The sequence below is a fragment of the Scomber japonicus genome, chromosome 21, assembly GCF_027409825.1.
Source record: "Scomber japonicus isolate fScoJap1 chromosome 21, fScoJap1.pri, whole genome shotgun sequence".
Lineage (NCBI taxonomy): Eukaryota > Metazoa > Chordata > Actinopteri > Scombriformes > Scombridae > Scomber > Scomber japonicus.
Window position 1 is genome coordinate 12,759,338 of NC_070598.1, and position 15,095 is coordinate 12,774,432.

General features: G+C 42.0%; 2 protein-coding genes across 2 annotated transcripts in view; both read right to left on the reverse strand.

The window, feature by feature from the left end:
* The window catches only part of flt1 (fms related receptor tyrosine kinase 1), a 30,768-nt gene extending 26,426 nt beyond the window's left edge, over positions 1–4,342 (reverse strand). Inside the window, exons 1-3 of the mRNA XM_053342457.1 lie at positions 4,042–4,342; positions 1,283–1,379; positions 413–618 (exon numbers count right to left, since the gene is read on the reverse strand). Coding sequence (XP_053198432.1) covers positions 413–618; positions 1,283–1,379; positions 4,042–4,093 — 355 coding nt within the window. The 5' untranslated portion in view covers positions 4,094–4,342. The remainder of the gene's footprint in view (positions 1–412; positions 619–1,282; positions 1,380–4,041) is intronic.
* Positions 4,343–6,926: 2,584 nt separating this feature from the next.
* On the reverse strand, positions 6,927–14,876 carry LOC128382413 (suppressor of tumorigenicity 14 protein). The gene is made up of 19 exons (XM_053342401.1): positions 14,757–14,876; positions 13,993–14,179; positions 13,732–13,856; positions 12,649–12,716; positions 11,794–11,987; positions 11,555–11,650; positions 10,730–10,949; positions 10,456–10,598; positions 10,176–10,273; positions 9,913–10,022; positions 9,698–9,831; positions 9,425–9,529; positions 8,807–8,917; positions 8,610–8,723; positions 8,406–8,525; positions 8,150–8,333; positions 7,790–8,061; positions 7,496–7,632; positions 6,927–7,094 (listed from the first exon to the last, which is right to left on the reverse strand). The coding sequence occupies exons 1-19, from the start codon at positions 14,835–14,837 to the stop codon at positions 6,927–6,929; spliced, it is 2,667 nt and encodes an 888-aa protein (XP_053198376.1). The 5' UTR covers positions 14,838–14,876.
* Between the last annotated feature and the right edge of the window lie 219 nt (positions 14,877–15,095).

Consider the following 15,095-nt stretch of genomic DNA (forward strand, 5'->3'; position numbering starts at 1 on the left):
GCCCAGGCCTGAGCCTTTCAGCAGCTGGGCTATTCCTGGCCTCGAGGTAGCACGTAAATGAAAGTAAAAAAAAAAAGGATTTAAATATAGACGACAGGGAGGTAGACCCGGGCTGGGAAAAGAGAGGCAGGGGAGGTGAGGGGGGGGGGGGGGTGAATCTGTGCCAGAGTCATCAAGAAGGATGTGTCGCTGGGACAAACTGTGTTTAGATATAATTGGCTCTCTGGCATTGGTCTGTATTTAGCACCCACTACATCCTGTTTAACCTGGGGATATAAACAATAAGCATGCAGGGGTTGAGGGAGTGAGGGGTTCCTCCAGGAGTGGGAGTGAGTGTGCAGGACAACTAGAGAGAGAAACAAAGCAGGAATAAAGAAATTATCTAAGTGATGCTCTTCGACCAGTGTCTTACCTGTGACATATACATAAACAGAGGTCTGTTTTCGGGTACGGTGTCGGTACCGGCAGCGGAACTGGCCGGTGTGCAGGGCCTGTGCGCGATTGATGGTCACACGGCTGCAGTATTGCTGTTTTGTCCTCCCACAGCGTGACTCCTCCACTTGCACCTGATCTCTGGCCAAGCCTGCTGGGAACCCCCAAGTCAGCTCCCAGCGACCCCTGGTCATCAGGTACAGGAGGGTTGAAAGATTACACTTGAACATCAAAACACCTTTTAGCTAATGATTGTTTTAACATATGAAGGTGTAACACCTAAAACCTCATCAAAATATGTTTCCAGATATTTAAATTTCTTTCTTTTAAACTCACATTCTTTATGTTTCGGTTTCTCCTTTTTGATTTTGTGATGTTTTTGTGTTGTAAATGGAAAATGAGAAAGAAAACTCAAATTCTAAGACACCGCTGACCTGGTTTTGATGAACCTTTGCTGCACTGTTCTGTCATTAAAAAAAGAACAATACAATAATTGGCCTTTTGAAGACATCTTAGGTCCAGTTTCCCAGACAGAGATTAAGACTACTCTGAGACTAAAGACAAGATTCTGTGAAAATATCAGTTGAAAAACTAGGACAAGACTTAATCCCTGTCCATATAATTGATGCTTAATGTCGCTTTAAGATGAAGTTCTTCTCCCCATAAACCTTCAGCTGTACTGAGTTCAACCTGAAAATAGAAACATTCTCTGCTGAAAAAATGCTTCTTGTTTCTATAAGAATTTGGTGTCCCAGTGGATGATTTAATTTCATGTAACGGTGTGAACCATGGTCCCATCTCAGTTCCAAATTAGGGTTTTCTGCCTCAGACCTATCTACCTGAAACTCACCTGCAGTTGAGCAGCAGTGTCTGGTTGGCATCCAGAACCAGTTGCTGGGTTTTCACATCCAGTATTGGAACACTGTACTTCCCCTTTGGCTCTTTATCTGCAGAGGTAGGAGAAAAGATGAGTGGAGGCAACATCTCATCACTTGATTAACAGCTTTATCATGCTGTGGGAGAAGTTGTCTAATGTCTTATTTTTTAACCACATGTGGACTCTTTTATTAATTAGTGCTCTCCAGTGAGGTTAGAGGTCAAGGTCAGCTTGTCATAAGTCTTGTGGAGGGTGTACACTTGCTGAAATGGGACCATTTTTAAAAGGAAATCCTGGAAGACAAAACACTTTACAACCAATAAATAGTTTGGACAGTTCCTGTAAGCTCTGCCACCCCAGACTAAACTCTTAACTGACTACAGAACTGGTCTTGGTCCCGGTTTCCAGTTGCAGAGCACGTCCACCATCCAGGACAAAGTATCTGTGATCCTTCTCGCATCTCCTTGCTCAGGCCACTTGACAACTTGTGTGGAAATGCGTAAGCAGTGTCCCTCTTGTTTATCAAATAAAGACATTTCTCCACTCCACCGCTGAGGTTTATTAATGAGAGATAAAGACTGTCCACCCTTCCTTCCTCCAAACAACAGCGGAAACATCATTCAGGGAAGTCCGTCCTTCAATGTGATTGCTCCTTATAGAGTGAACAACACACTCTCCATAACACAGTGAGGTTACTGCTGTGTGACTAGTTAAATCACTTGTTCGGGAGCAAGTAAGTTTATCACTAAAGTCCATTATTACCATTCATTGCCAGCATCATTGTTCCCAGTGGATGCCCCATTGAACAGTTCTAGCATTACTCACACGGCTAGCACTTCCTATACTATTTCCTTGGATTTCACAGTGTGTGTGAGTAAGCAAGAAACACACACATACACACAAATATACACAAACACACACACACACATGGCAGAGTGAAAGAAGAAAGAGGGGAAGTTAGTAATCTCCTCAAAGGTATTTTGGGACTTTTTAACAAGCTGCAGAGTGTCTAAAACCTCAATTTCCAAATAATTAAGTGCAGCTCTCGTCCACAACAATGTCAAAGATAATGTTTTTTGGTTCTACACATGGGAATGTGAAACATCCATCTTTAGTGGCAGATTCTCTCTCTCTCTCTCTCACACACACTCACACACACACACACACACACACACACACACACACACACACACACAATTACCTGTATACACTGGGAAAATCCCCCTCACTGACTTAACAGGAATTTAGGAAGAAACACTTAAAGCACATATGGGATAAACATGCTCCTCAAGACCTTTTGGTACTGATTTGTACTGCATCCTGTAGATGATTGCAACAATCAACTTTCTGCAGCCTGTTGTGATCAGGCAACACAACAACCACAAAATATAGTGATTAATATGTCACTGAATTATGTCATATATGTTTTAGGTCATATTTAGGTGATTTTCAATTAAATATGTTTTTTGATCAAAATTCCAAGATTTTCTTTTATTATCATCTTAATCAAACCTGAAGCAAAGTCCACTCTAATTATGATAATTGAAAATGGATGTGTTTCTGAAATATATATGAATGAGGGATGACATAGAAAATGTACATAGAAATTTAAAATGCCTTCAGATCTTGCCTAACAAGTGTAGTTTCCAGTCATGTCTTAGTTGTCGATTTAGCAAAGCAGGATCTAGTTAATGATCATTTGTATAGTTTAAAACATAAATAACATAACATAATATATATATTTTTTTAAATATTAATTTAAAACATTTTATACAAGTATTAAATACCAAATGCTTTAAATCTCATTGAAAAAAAATTCAAAACGGGTACCAAGTGCACATTAGAAATATTAGAATTATTAGAAACTGAGTTGAATAAAAGTTGATTAAAGGATAGACTGTATAAATTAATATAATGATAGAATTTTTAAGAGCTCGTCTGTATTAAGACACTGTACGTTCAGTATATGAAGTTCTTCACTTCTGCAAAAATGGAGGGAGATCTGAGGGGCGCATGAAAGCAACCTGCTGACTGTTTTAGCAATAAGCACAAATTAACCTCGGTTCCTGCTCACTGGATATTTTCCCTCAGCTGGTCATGACCTTTCGTTCATTTATATCAGAACTTCCATTTGACAAACTCATCAGTCTCAGGAAACAACGCCCTGCGTGTGTCCATTCAACCGGGGCCAAGCGCACAAGGAGCCGGGCCACAGAGGTCCGCATAATCCAAACAAGTGTCCAGCAGGATAGCGCTTATCTCCCTCAGTGCACTCGGTGTTAATAGAGGTTTACAAGCTGAACAGCCTCACACACACGATCACACCACTGACTTAATTGGCCGTTAAAAGAGCAGCGGCACCACAGTGAAAGACAGATTTGTGCATCTTTTGTTTTCTTGCAAAGAAAAGACTCAAAGTCCTGCCTCAGTGATGGAGTTTGCTCTCTTTTAGAAAATCCTTAGGGCGCCTTATGACCCTAAGGACCATTTAGTGTGTGGAAAATAATAGTTATAATAAAAGTGAGTTTTCTAGATCACAACTGGTACAGTCTCGTTTCTTCATTCGTTTACATCGAACATGCTGCGCTCTGTACTCGCGTCAATGACTCAATAAGAACTTTGAATAACTAACTAAGATATTTAATATACGATCTTGAGTCCAACTCTTTACATCAGGTGTTTTCTGCACCCTGCAGCGGTGCGACATCAACAAAAGTGAACCTGTTACTCACCTTTCGCAGATACGCCATACAATCCACAAAGCAGACAGATGAGAATATTCATGATGTTGCAGACTCCGGTGCAATGCGCGCGTTTCAAATATAAAATATGGGACAAGTTTTATTCCTGCTGTTGTTTTCTCCCCTCCAGGGGTAGACTACATACACAGACACACACACACTCACACACACACACAAGCACACACAGCACAGCTCACTTGGCTGCTGTGGCGCTCAGCGCTGACTGCCAGTGAACGGAGATGTTTCCTGAGGATAGCTGCGGGAGATCACGCAACAGAACACCACGCTTGAACTCCAGTGCAAGTTTTTCCCATCGTGTTTCATAGTGGCGCGGATTTATAGTGTTCCCACAGTGCAGCCACCGGATAGAGGGCTTCCGTGACGTCCATTGACACACCCAGGGCGCGTAACAGTAATCCCCTGTAGTTTTCCCCAGTGGTCAAGCCATCGACCAGTGAGGTGTTAATTAAGTGTTGTCGAGTTGTTTTCTTGACTAACTTTTAATAACATATTTATGAATGAAATTGCCTTTAACTGACCAATAACAATCAACTGAGGCTATCACATTTTTAGAGATGGCTAAAATTACGCCTCACTGAGTTTCTGAGACTTTGGGCGCAGGGCCACTCTGCACTTAAATCTTATGTCCTCTGGGTCGCTATACGGGATGGATAGCACGTAGGCACCGGGGTAAACGACCGGGTGGTGTCCTCAACAATTTGACAGTCATGTTCTTACCAGACAGTCCACAGCTAGAAAAATAATGATCTTACTATAGTATGAAGATTGCTGCGTATATATGTGAATAATTTCTTAGGAAACCCTGCTTTATAACCACAAATTGTTAAAAGATTACATAACATAAATTACTGAATTACTACACTGTACATATGTCTTAAACTCATTTAGACAAAAGCATAAAAAACGTTTGTAAGCTCCAAGCCCAAACTTTGGTTTATAAAAAACAATAAAAGAAAAGGGAAAAAAGGGAAAAAAAGGGAAAAAGACAAATGTCACAGTTGTACATAATAATAAGAGATAATATAATCATTATCTATATATTATATATCATAATAAACATCATTGAGTACAACAATTTTGTTGAGTGTGAAACAAAGCCAGGATTTGCTGCGTTGGTAATTGTGTCTTTAATATAAAGGCAAATAACTTTATATCATTTAACAATGAGGAAACAGTAGTGTTGTTAAGTTCTTTGGGTGTAAGGTGCATCATTCCCTCTAGAAATAAATGAGACAATGGTGCAGAATTGCAGATGGGCCACTGGGTGGTGGTGTGAGCTGAACAAGAGAAGGAGGGGAAGCAAGAGATAAAAGTATTCTCTCTGAGCTCAGAAGTAGCTCTGTATTTTATGCTTCATCACCACCACCCACCTCCCAACAGTAGTATTAGGACAGATAAGATGATGATTGTATTCATTTCAGTATCAACCTGTGTCATAGTTTTAAAGAGGAATGTGATACTTCTTCATGGATCAGCACATATAAAGAGCAAAGGATGCACCATAAAGATAAATTAAACTATTACAGTAAATCTGAAATGCAAAATATATTACCCATCTCTTATTGAGTGATTCTTCACCCCGCTACATTTAAAATAATATATTTAACACAGGACTATGACTCATGATATACAAACTCACAAACATACAGTACAATAACAACTGTTAAAACACATTAACTGAGTCATGAACACACATGTACAGTACATGGACGAATGTAGACGAGAGCAAAAACAAATGCTTGTGGGGAGAGAACTGTTTCCATATTCAATACATGGTTATTTAACTGATCTTTGCTTGACTGCACATCTGATATGTGTGGTGAACAATGTAGCTGGGTTAAAGGGAGAAAATGAATTTAGATTGATATCAGCTAATTTAATATATATTGATGTTGTTGTACATGTCGGCTGATATGTCACAAGAAATTGCAGTATAGAGATGCCAAAGAAATGATTGATGTAATTTGGAAACAGTGTCTCCAAGTTTACTTTTCAACCATCGATGTCCTGCTCAGTTTATATTGTGGTGAAAAATCTTTAATAACCAATTTTAAGGGATTATTGTCAAATTTATGGAATAAAAAATCTGCCTTTAGTTTTTTAAACTCTCAAATGCCAACATTGGCATCCACCTCAAAAAAACAGTTTCAGTCTGACTACAGAAAAAAGAGAGTGAGAAGATGCAGAGGAAATAGGAAGTAATAGTCCACATTTACACACAAATTCATTATAAGTATTGGCATTAACTGGTTTAAGTGGTTAATTTACTGACCTGTCTGACCGTCTGGCTGATCTTTAGCGTCGCTTGATGTCAACATAAGTTGTTCTCTATGATATTAACAAAGCAATAATTAGACATTTTTGGGGAAACAGGCTTATTTGTTCTCTTGCACAGAGTTAGATTAGAAGATGGATACCACTTTCATATCTGAAAAGTAAAGTTACTGCCCGCAGCCGGTTAGCTTAACCAAAGTGAATGTTTTTATTTCCAAGACTAAAGCAAATCTTGTATTATATTGGGGTTTGTTGTAATACATTTGAGGTGTTCCAACTAAATCATATAATTCATGCACAGCGACCAAAAAGTTAATTTAATAATCAGGTCAAGTTCTAAATTTTCTGTGTATGTCAACAAAACCAGTGTCAGTGTTTTGTGACTGATGGGATGCTGGTTGGTACGGAGATGGGATGATGCCCTTGTCGTTGCGTTCAAATGGGTCCACTGCCAAAAACTGAATGTGTTGCCATGTTATCATCCTCTACTCTGAACAAGGACTTCAGGTCTGAATCCTTCATCCTTTTTGTTAGATCTGCATTCACTTTTGTTCATGTCTGTCTGGTGTTCAGGTGTTCAGTCACACCTGTCCTTTAGTCTGCTGATGGATCCAGTCAGTGAACTTGACCACCTGTGTGTAGACGCCAGGGCGATTCTGCCTCGCGCAGCCCTCACCCCAGCTCACAATTCCTGCCAGAAACCACCGTCTGCCACGCTCCAGACACACTAGCGGACCTCCTGAGTCCCCCTGTGGTCAAAGACATGCACGGCAATACATGTTGACAAGGAGAGGGTAAACATAGATAATATGATGCCATGCCAAAATATTTACAGAGCAGCTAAAGTTTAATTGCAGACATACAGACAGAAATGAATTGAGACATTGAATGTGAGCAACTCAGCATGATAAGTGCGACTCAATTTTTTTATGCAGACATGATCTGTTGAGGTTTAGCAAAGAATAAAGGTAAATGTAGAAAGTGTAACTTAAAGTGAACTTCATTAGGAAAGCTGTAACCACACCATCTTCTGTGGTAATGACTAAAAGCTTATTTTTTGTTTTTTTTATTATCTTGCAGCAACCCTGAGAGTACATGTTAACGGTGAATTTACACACACACACACACACACACACACACACACACACACCTGGCAGGCATCCACACCACCCTGCAGGTTCCCGGCACACAGCATTCGGGGAGTAACAGCGTCATCATACAGCTTGTTGCAGGTGTTCCTGTTAATTATCTTCACTGAGGCCTCCTGTAAGCGAGAGGCCAGCTCACCTGTAATAAGACATAAAGAAACTGAAACATATTGGGGTGTTGGTTTGATGCATGTCTTTATTTCACCAACATCCCTGTTACTTTCAAAATGTGTGAAAAATGCTGTGTTGCAATAAAGCTTTTTGTAATCTAGCTCTTCAGTTTCATTAGCTCTTACCGTCCTCCATGAGAACACCCCAACCTGTGACATAGCAGCTGGTCCCGGTGGTGAAGGTGTGTGAGGAGGCGGGGACGCACACGGGCTGCACCAAGTCGCTGAAGAAAACGGGAGCACTGAGCTCGAGGAGGGCGATGTCATAGTCCGAGGTGAACTGGTCGTACTGCGGATGGAGAAGGATCCGGCGGATCGGTCTGGTAGCTGCTCCATTGTTCCCTGTGGTCATCATGCGCATTCCCATGTGGGCCCGCCATGCACGAGTATCAGAATATCTGCAGACACAACATGCATGAACGCAGTAGAAACACATGAGCAGGTTTCTGTCTATTATCAAAAGTGTTTTTCAGGAATAATTCTCACTTAATAGCATCTGAGTCCTGGAAGCAGTGTGCTGCAGAAATGAGCCAACGGTTGGAGACCAGCGTGGCACCGCAGACGTGGCCGTAACGATCCATCTGGAGGCTGACCTGCCATGGCCATGATCCTGCTGCAGCATCAGAGCCGCCCACTATCTTAGTACGCTTCCTGGGCCTGGTGCCACAGCCTGAGAGGAGAAAAACTACATTTAGGTCAATGCAGGAGTGGAAGGTTGAGCTTGGTGAATGTGTGTGCTTACCACAGCGCAGTTCATCAGAGCCATCAAAGCAGTCTTTGACCCCATCACACTCTGGGTTGACCTTGCTCACACACTTTCCATTAGCACATTTGTAGGTGGATGAGGAGCAGCCTTTAAGGTCTAAAGAGAATGAATGCTTATATAAAAATAGTTATAAATACAACAAATTCAGTTAGTGACATCGATAATGTCTCAAACACTCACACGATCTGGTGCAGTTTAGTTCATCACTGCGGTCTTTGCAGTCGATGACACCATCACACACTGAAGACTTTGGCAAACACACTTTGTTGGGGCACACATGGTAACATTTACCTCCTGAAAAACACACATGTATGCTTCAATAACTAAAACACACACATACAAATATAAATGTGTTACCATGGTGACAGTCTACTCACCACAAGTGCCCTCTTCACTGCTCTCTGCACAGGAGCTCTGGCTCACACACTGGCTGCTTTGAGGCTTACATTGTCCATTCCCACACAGCACTTCCCCCGGCCTGCAGGATGCTACATGTTGTACACATACGTGCAAACACGCACAAACAAACATAAACATGTACACAAATCTGAGTCTAGTTCAAAGTCCATGTTTTATCTATTACACAGCCAGCTAAAAGAAAAATAAATATCTAAAAAGCACAAAGGAATGAAATTATAGTTTTGCTTTCAGTTTTAATCGATCTGTTGAGTATTACTTTTTCATGTCATTTCAAATTTCCCATTTTTCAAGATTAAATTGCTGGTTTTGTCAACGAGCAGTCCAAAATTCAAATATATCAAATTTACAAAGCTATAAAAAAGAAAACCAGCATGTTCATTTTAGAAGCTGAAACTAGTTAAATTTTGTAGTTTAATAAATTATTTAAATTATGAAAAAATCTCTCAAAATTGATCCTGATTAATATTCAGTCAATTTAATGAATAAAGCGGTAACGCTTTACATATAAAAAATGTGTCTAGGTAGCTAAAGTCAAATGCACAGTGCCTTACAGTGTCTTCAGACAACAGACTTACAGCATTTAGCCTCATCCCGTCCATCTGAGCAGTCTTTGACTCCATCACACACTTTCCTCAGAGGGATACAGCGTCCATCTCCACAGCGAAACTGACGAGGACAGGCTGGAGATAACCAGAAAGTGTATTTATTTGATACTTTGATACTTGATATTACTTTGAATATTTGTTTTAAGAGGCAAAAAGGGCTTCTCTGTCCAGTCAGATTACAGTATGAGTTGAGTGCTTTTGAAAGTCAGTACTGTGGAATGAAAACATGAGATTTTAACTTACTGCCCTCAGGAGAGAAGACTCGGTAGAGTAAGTAGAAGCCCTTGTGAGTGAGAGATTCATCGGAGTGGAAGTGGAGGGAGAGAGGAGAGGAGTAGACCCGCTTTTTGCTGCTGTCTGACACCGGGTTACAGAGTCTGCATACAGAGGAGCACATACGGATTTTTACCTTTAATTCACACACAGCTGTCTGGTCACAGTCCAGCTTCATTACTCACTTGACCCCTCCAATGTCCAGCCAGTCTTTCTCGCAGTCGTCCGATGACGATGACTCTTGAATATCCATCGTCACGATCGTCATGGAGATCAGGTATCCAGGCAACGGTGCCTGATAAAATAAAAGAAGATGACTAAAGAGAGTTCACATGCTGGAATGTAGACTGGCCGGATAGCAAAAAGGTTGATTCACCCTTTAATTTTCAGACCCCCGCCCTCTTTTTCTTAGTTCTCTGTTTCTCACACACAGACACACATGACTCACCCGTAGGGTCCAGGTGCAGTCTACATTAGGAGGGTAGTAAGAGGGGTAGTAGGGTGAGGAAATAGAGCCATTCCAGGAAGAAATTGACCCTCCACATCCTGCAGGGGGAGATAGCGGCATAGATAATGTTTCAATGTCCAAAATACACAGTTTTACACGTGTTAATCAGAGTAAAAGAGTCACTCTCCAACAGTGGCATGAATACAAGCATATGACATGACCTTTGCAAAAACTGGACAGTACAGTAAGTGGTTCAGTGTGCTTGTGAGAGCATTCAAACCTGCTTTTGGAATGGCCTGAAAGTATGCTTTGAAGATTGCGCCGTCCCTCTGTCTGCTGAAGGAGAAGGTGACTAACATGACATTCCCAGAGGATGTCAGCTTCATGACGGGGGATGAGCCCGAAATGGGCAGCCCACACCACCTGAGACAGGTACAAATATCCAGGATTAGCATTCATTTAAGACAGTTACCCCTTTTCTAACACGCACATAGACAATAGAGCAGGAGTTGACACCTTGTGCAAAATTACTTTGGACCATAAAATGTCTTTACCTGGCAATGATCTTATTCTGTAAAGGAAGCAGGAAGTCGTAGGCTGAGAGCTTGTGAGCGGTGCAGCTTCCTGGTGTGGCGCCATGAAGGGTGAGAATGACCAGCCGAACCACATGACCTGATGGCACGCGTAGACGCCACTGGTAATAAGGCTTTTTGGGACTCACAAGGCTCAGGGTGCGGTTGTTTCCATATTTGGCGTAGAGGTCAAAGGACATTGCTAGAGAGAGGAAATGAGGGAAATATGTATTGATGTTAAACTGACAGTGAATCACATAAGGAAGCCCATTCAGATGTGAGACAAAGAAAACGCAATTCTTCCAAAAGACATTACCTCATTACGAGTGATAAAATGGACTGAGCTCTGGTGAGACTGGAAGCAAAGCCAAAATAAACTGAGACTGCAACAAGACCTCTGTTAACAAACCAGACAGTGACCTGTATGGAAGACTGTGTATTTGTTTTTTTTCTCTTTAATTTGTCTTCAATCATCATGGATGAAGTTCAGCAGACTTTTTTTCAAGGCAGACAAGGCCCTGGAAAGAGCACTAGGGCTGCAGCTAACAATTATTTCTATTATTGATATAATAATTTGCAGATAATTTTTACTATTGGTTGATTAATCATTTTGTTTGAATAAACTTTCCCAGAGTCAAAGGTCTTAACAACAGTACAAAACCCAAACATTTTCAGTTTATCTATGTATGACAAAGAAACACATTTAAGCATTACATATTAGAAGCTGAAACCAACATTTTATTTGGAAATGTATCTTAAAACATGACTGAAGATGTTATAGTGCAGTCAGAAAAGCACTCTCCTTACCTTGGAAACCGAGCTGCCACTTCCCGCTCTGGATGCTATTTGGATTCTTAATCTTGCCTGATTTTTCATCTGATTCAAAGTCATCAGGGTCCAAACCTACACGCACATGCACACAAGCGCGCACACACACACTTTTCAGCTTTTTCAACTCTTATTTATTTGTATTTCCACATTTCCAGTACAGGATACATATGTGTGTGTTCATTCATTTGTATGTGTGCAACAGTGAGAGCCTTTACCCAGCAGGTGGAGCATGTCATCATCTTGCTCCATGTAGTAGCGCTGCTCGTTGCGGCTGCCCCGCAACACCTTGGTGCTGCCAGGAAGTCTGCGCTGCAGTCTCTCTGGGCTGGACCTCCGGATTGCCATGGCAACATCGTCCGGGGCAGAGAATTTACTCCAGTAGAAAACATTGAGACCCTCTGCTCCTTCACTGTCACACGAAGTGTTTACAATGTGGCTTTGACATCAGAGTGTGTTTAAAGCTGAGCATATAGTCATGGGTGGGTTACAGAAAGGGCCTACTGAGCCAAGGGCCAGGACCCCAAGGACTAAGGGCGCCTAGGCCAGAGCCTGTATTTGAAGTCGCTGTTATTAACTTTGCATTTCCTGTCGTTTAGTCAAAAGATTTCATCACTCATGTTAATAACAGAGCCTACCGAAAAACTGAAGAAATAACTTAAACATGCACTTTGAAGATGTCACACAAAATAAACCATCATGATACTTTTATAGTGTGCTGTAAACTCTGTTAAGGTACAGGTGGGGGAAGCGTCCATGCCCAGGAGTCCATTGTCTTATAATCCACCCATTCATATTTGTAATGCATTTTCTTTATATGTGTAAATAATAATAAAATAGATAATTAAATAAAATTAAATAAATGAAATATAATAATATGTATGTATAAGTAATATAAATAATCAAGTTAGTATTGGTACAATGTCACTGTGACAAACTAATAAATATACCGATACTAAAATAAACTGATGTTAGTAAGGATAATGCAAGATATTAATTTTTCAATGGATAACGAAAGAAAATCTACTGATAATAAAATAAAATAAAGAGATATTAATGTCAGTGCAGCTTACCTGAAGGCAGTAACTCCTGAGCGCAGGTAGTAAGACCTCCACGGGGACGACTCGTAGAGTTCAGAGAACTGTTTTAAAAAGATGAAAAGGAAAAACAAAAAAGAGGGTTGACCAGATATTGTACTCACAACAGTAGGTGTGACACCACAGCGTTGCAAGTGAGGTCACTTTTCCAGTATAAGTGACACATGTGAACACACCTGCTTGATTTCAACAAAAGCGTTGATCCTGTGTGTGTGTGTATCAGACTCTGCATGTGTGTACAGTATGTTGACTTTGAGCAGTACAAAGCTCCATTGTGTCTTTACCTGCAGGCCTTGTAGAGGTGGGACCCTGAGTGGTATGGGCTCCCGGCCTCTGGTTCACCTGTTCTTTAATGAACAGATGGCAGCGCAGGTAGTATGACCACTTAACAAGCCTGCTAACTCATCCTCACAGCTTACTACAGGAACATTTTGGGAATTTCCAAATCCAAATCCCCCCTCTCATATCTCTATCCATCCCCCAGTCCTCCTGTCATCCCAGCTTGCCCTACTGCCCTGTCTCTCCCCCTCAACCCCAGCATCAATCTGAGGTTCTCCTCCTCTACAGCGCACAGAGCGGCTGATTGTGTGAAAGCTACACAGACAATGTTTTTATTGAAGGCCTGCTCTTCCTCTCACTCTTGCTGCCTGGGCCTTGCTGGGCTCACAAATGCCGGGTTTGTCCTCAGCCCCAGAAAGGGCCCTGTCCCTGGGGGTCTTGGGAACTCGCACACACACCCAGTGCCCAGCTCCTGTTTCAGCTTTACATTTAACACCACAAGAGAGACAGAAAGAGAGACAGAAGAGAGGAAAGTGGTGTGCAGAAAAAAAACAGAGAGAGAGAGAGGAAGGACAAAGCTGATAAGAAAACAAAGTAAATGAATAAGACAACAGGAAAGGAGAGTTTAAAGGAGAAAAAGGCCAGCAGTGTTTTGAAAACGCAGCATTAAAGACTAGTGGCCTGCTTAGTGCAACAAGATCGGCTTGGTCCTTAAGCAGGGAAGGTGACTTGGCACTCAAGTGTCAGTGAAGCAGTGGACAAGTCAACTGTCCCACTTACATAATGGTTCAAAGCCTGAGCCTGCAGGCGGAACTGAGGGGAGGTGGAGTCAGTCAGCTCTGAAGAGAAGTTCAGGTTTGAGAACTCCACGCTGCCACCGAGGAAGAACACTGAGGAGGGCAGAGCTGGGGAGGAGGAGGAGGAAGAGATCTGAGACAGGTGCACTGTGTGACTTAAGGTTTAAGTTAAAAAATATAAACATTTTAAGGGACAGGAGAAGACAAAGAAAAGGCTACAAGACCAAAGCAGATCTGCACTCACATGTTAAGTAGTGGACTGTCAGTGCAACGGCTGCAGTGAAGGGAAAGAAAGGCAGGAGACCTAACATCCATCTCCTCCAGTACCCACAGGCTGGACCTCGACCGCTCTCCTCCCTCTGCTCTGCAGGATCCTCAGGCTTCGTGGGGGGGCTCAGACATTGGGTGGGCTCCTTGAGCTCCCCCTCTCCCTTCCAGAGACAGGGACATGACTCAAATATCATATTGCCCTTTATGTCTGTGCTCAAGTTGCTTCTTATTGTTATTATGGCCACAGCAGAGGAGTTCAAAAGAAAAGACAGCCTATGTGCCAAAAAGATCAATGAGAATTAGATTTTATGCCTGAGCAGACGCTGATTTACTAAGAACATCTTTGGGCTGAAAGGATCCTCTACTAAAACATTTAAGGGGTTGGCAGGATTCCCCGGAGGGGGAGACAAAGCTGAGGGTGGGGGGGGGTGGTCTACTTTCCCACGGCCCAGCTCTGCGGTGTCAGCACTCAATCAAATGTCTTACCCTGACATTCATGAAAAAGAGACCCACATAACCATAGAGACGGATTTTATCATCAAGATGAAGCATTGATGTCTGGATTTAAACGGTTAATATGCACGCTTCTGGTATCATAAAAAAGTTTGCAAATTTTAGATAAACAATATTTTCGCAGTAAAGCTAGAATAAAGTGATAACATCGTTTCTGGGATGAGCGAAGTCCTATTTGCCACAGACTTTTACGCGTGATGAAAAGCACCTGCAGTGATGGCTTACCTGTGCAGCGGAGCAGCCTGGGTGTCCATGCCCGGATACGCAGTACACTTCGCAAGTTTTACTTTTGGAGAGAGTCCTCATAGCACTGTCCCGTTTAGCTCCGGAGAGGCGATATGCAACAATACCTCAGGCATAGAAACGATGGAGAGAGGAAACCCCCGCTGTCGCTTCCTTTGGAAAAAAAAGCAAAAAAAAAAAAAAAAGCGCAGAAATCCGACCTGAGCGTCTCGGATGCTGCGGGGTATTCACCGCCTCCCGTTTTACCTAGGCTGCAGGTGTCACACGGAGCCCCAGAATGCAGTGCGGGCACAATGAGACCACTATGAAAGCGTACAATCC

Bases quoted from the DNA above. Each gene is read 5' to 3' on its own strand.
- LOC128382413 (XM_053342401.1), bottom strand. From the start codon at position 14,837: ATGAGGACTCTCTCCAAAAGTAAAACTTGCGAAGTGTACTGCGTATCC. The intron at 11,651-11,793 runs GTAAAGGCTCTC...ATGTGCGTGTAG, and splicing joins TGACATGCTCCACCTGCTGG to GTTTGGACCCTGATGACTTT. The intron at 7,095-7,495 runs GTGTGTGTGTGT...CTTTGACCACAG, and splicing joins GTGGTGTGGATGCCTGCCAG to GGGGACTCAGGAGGTCCGCT.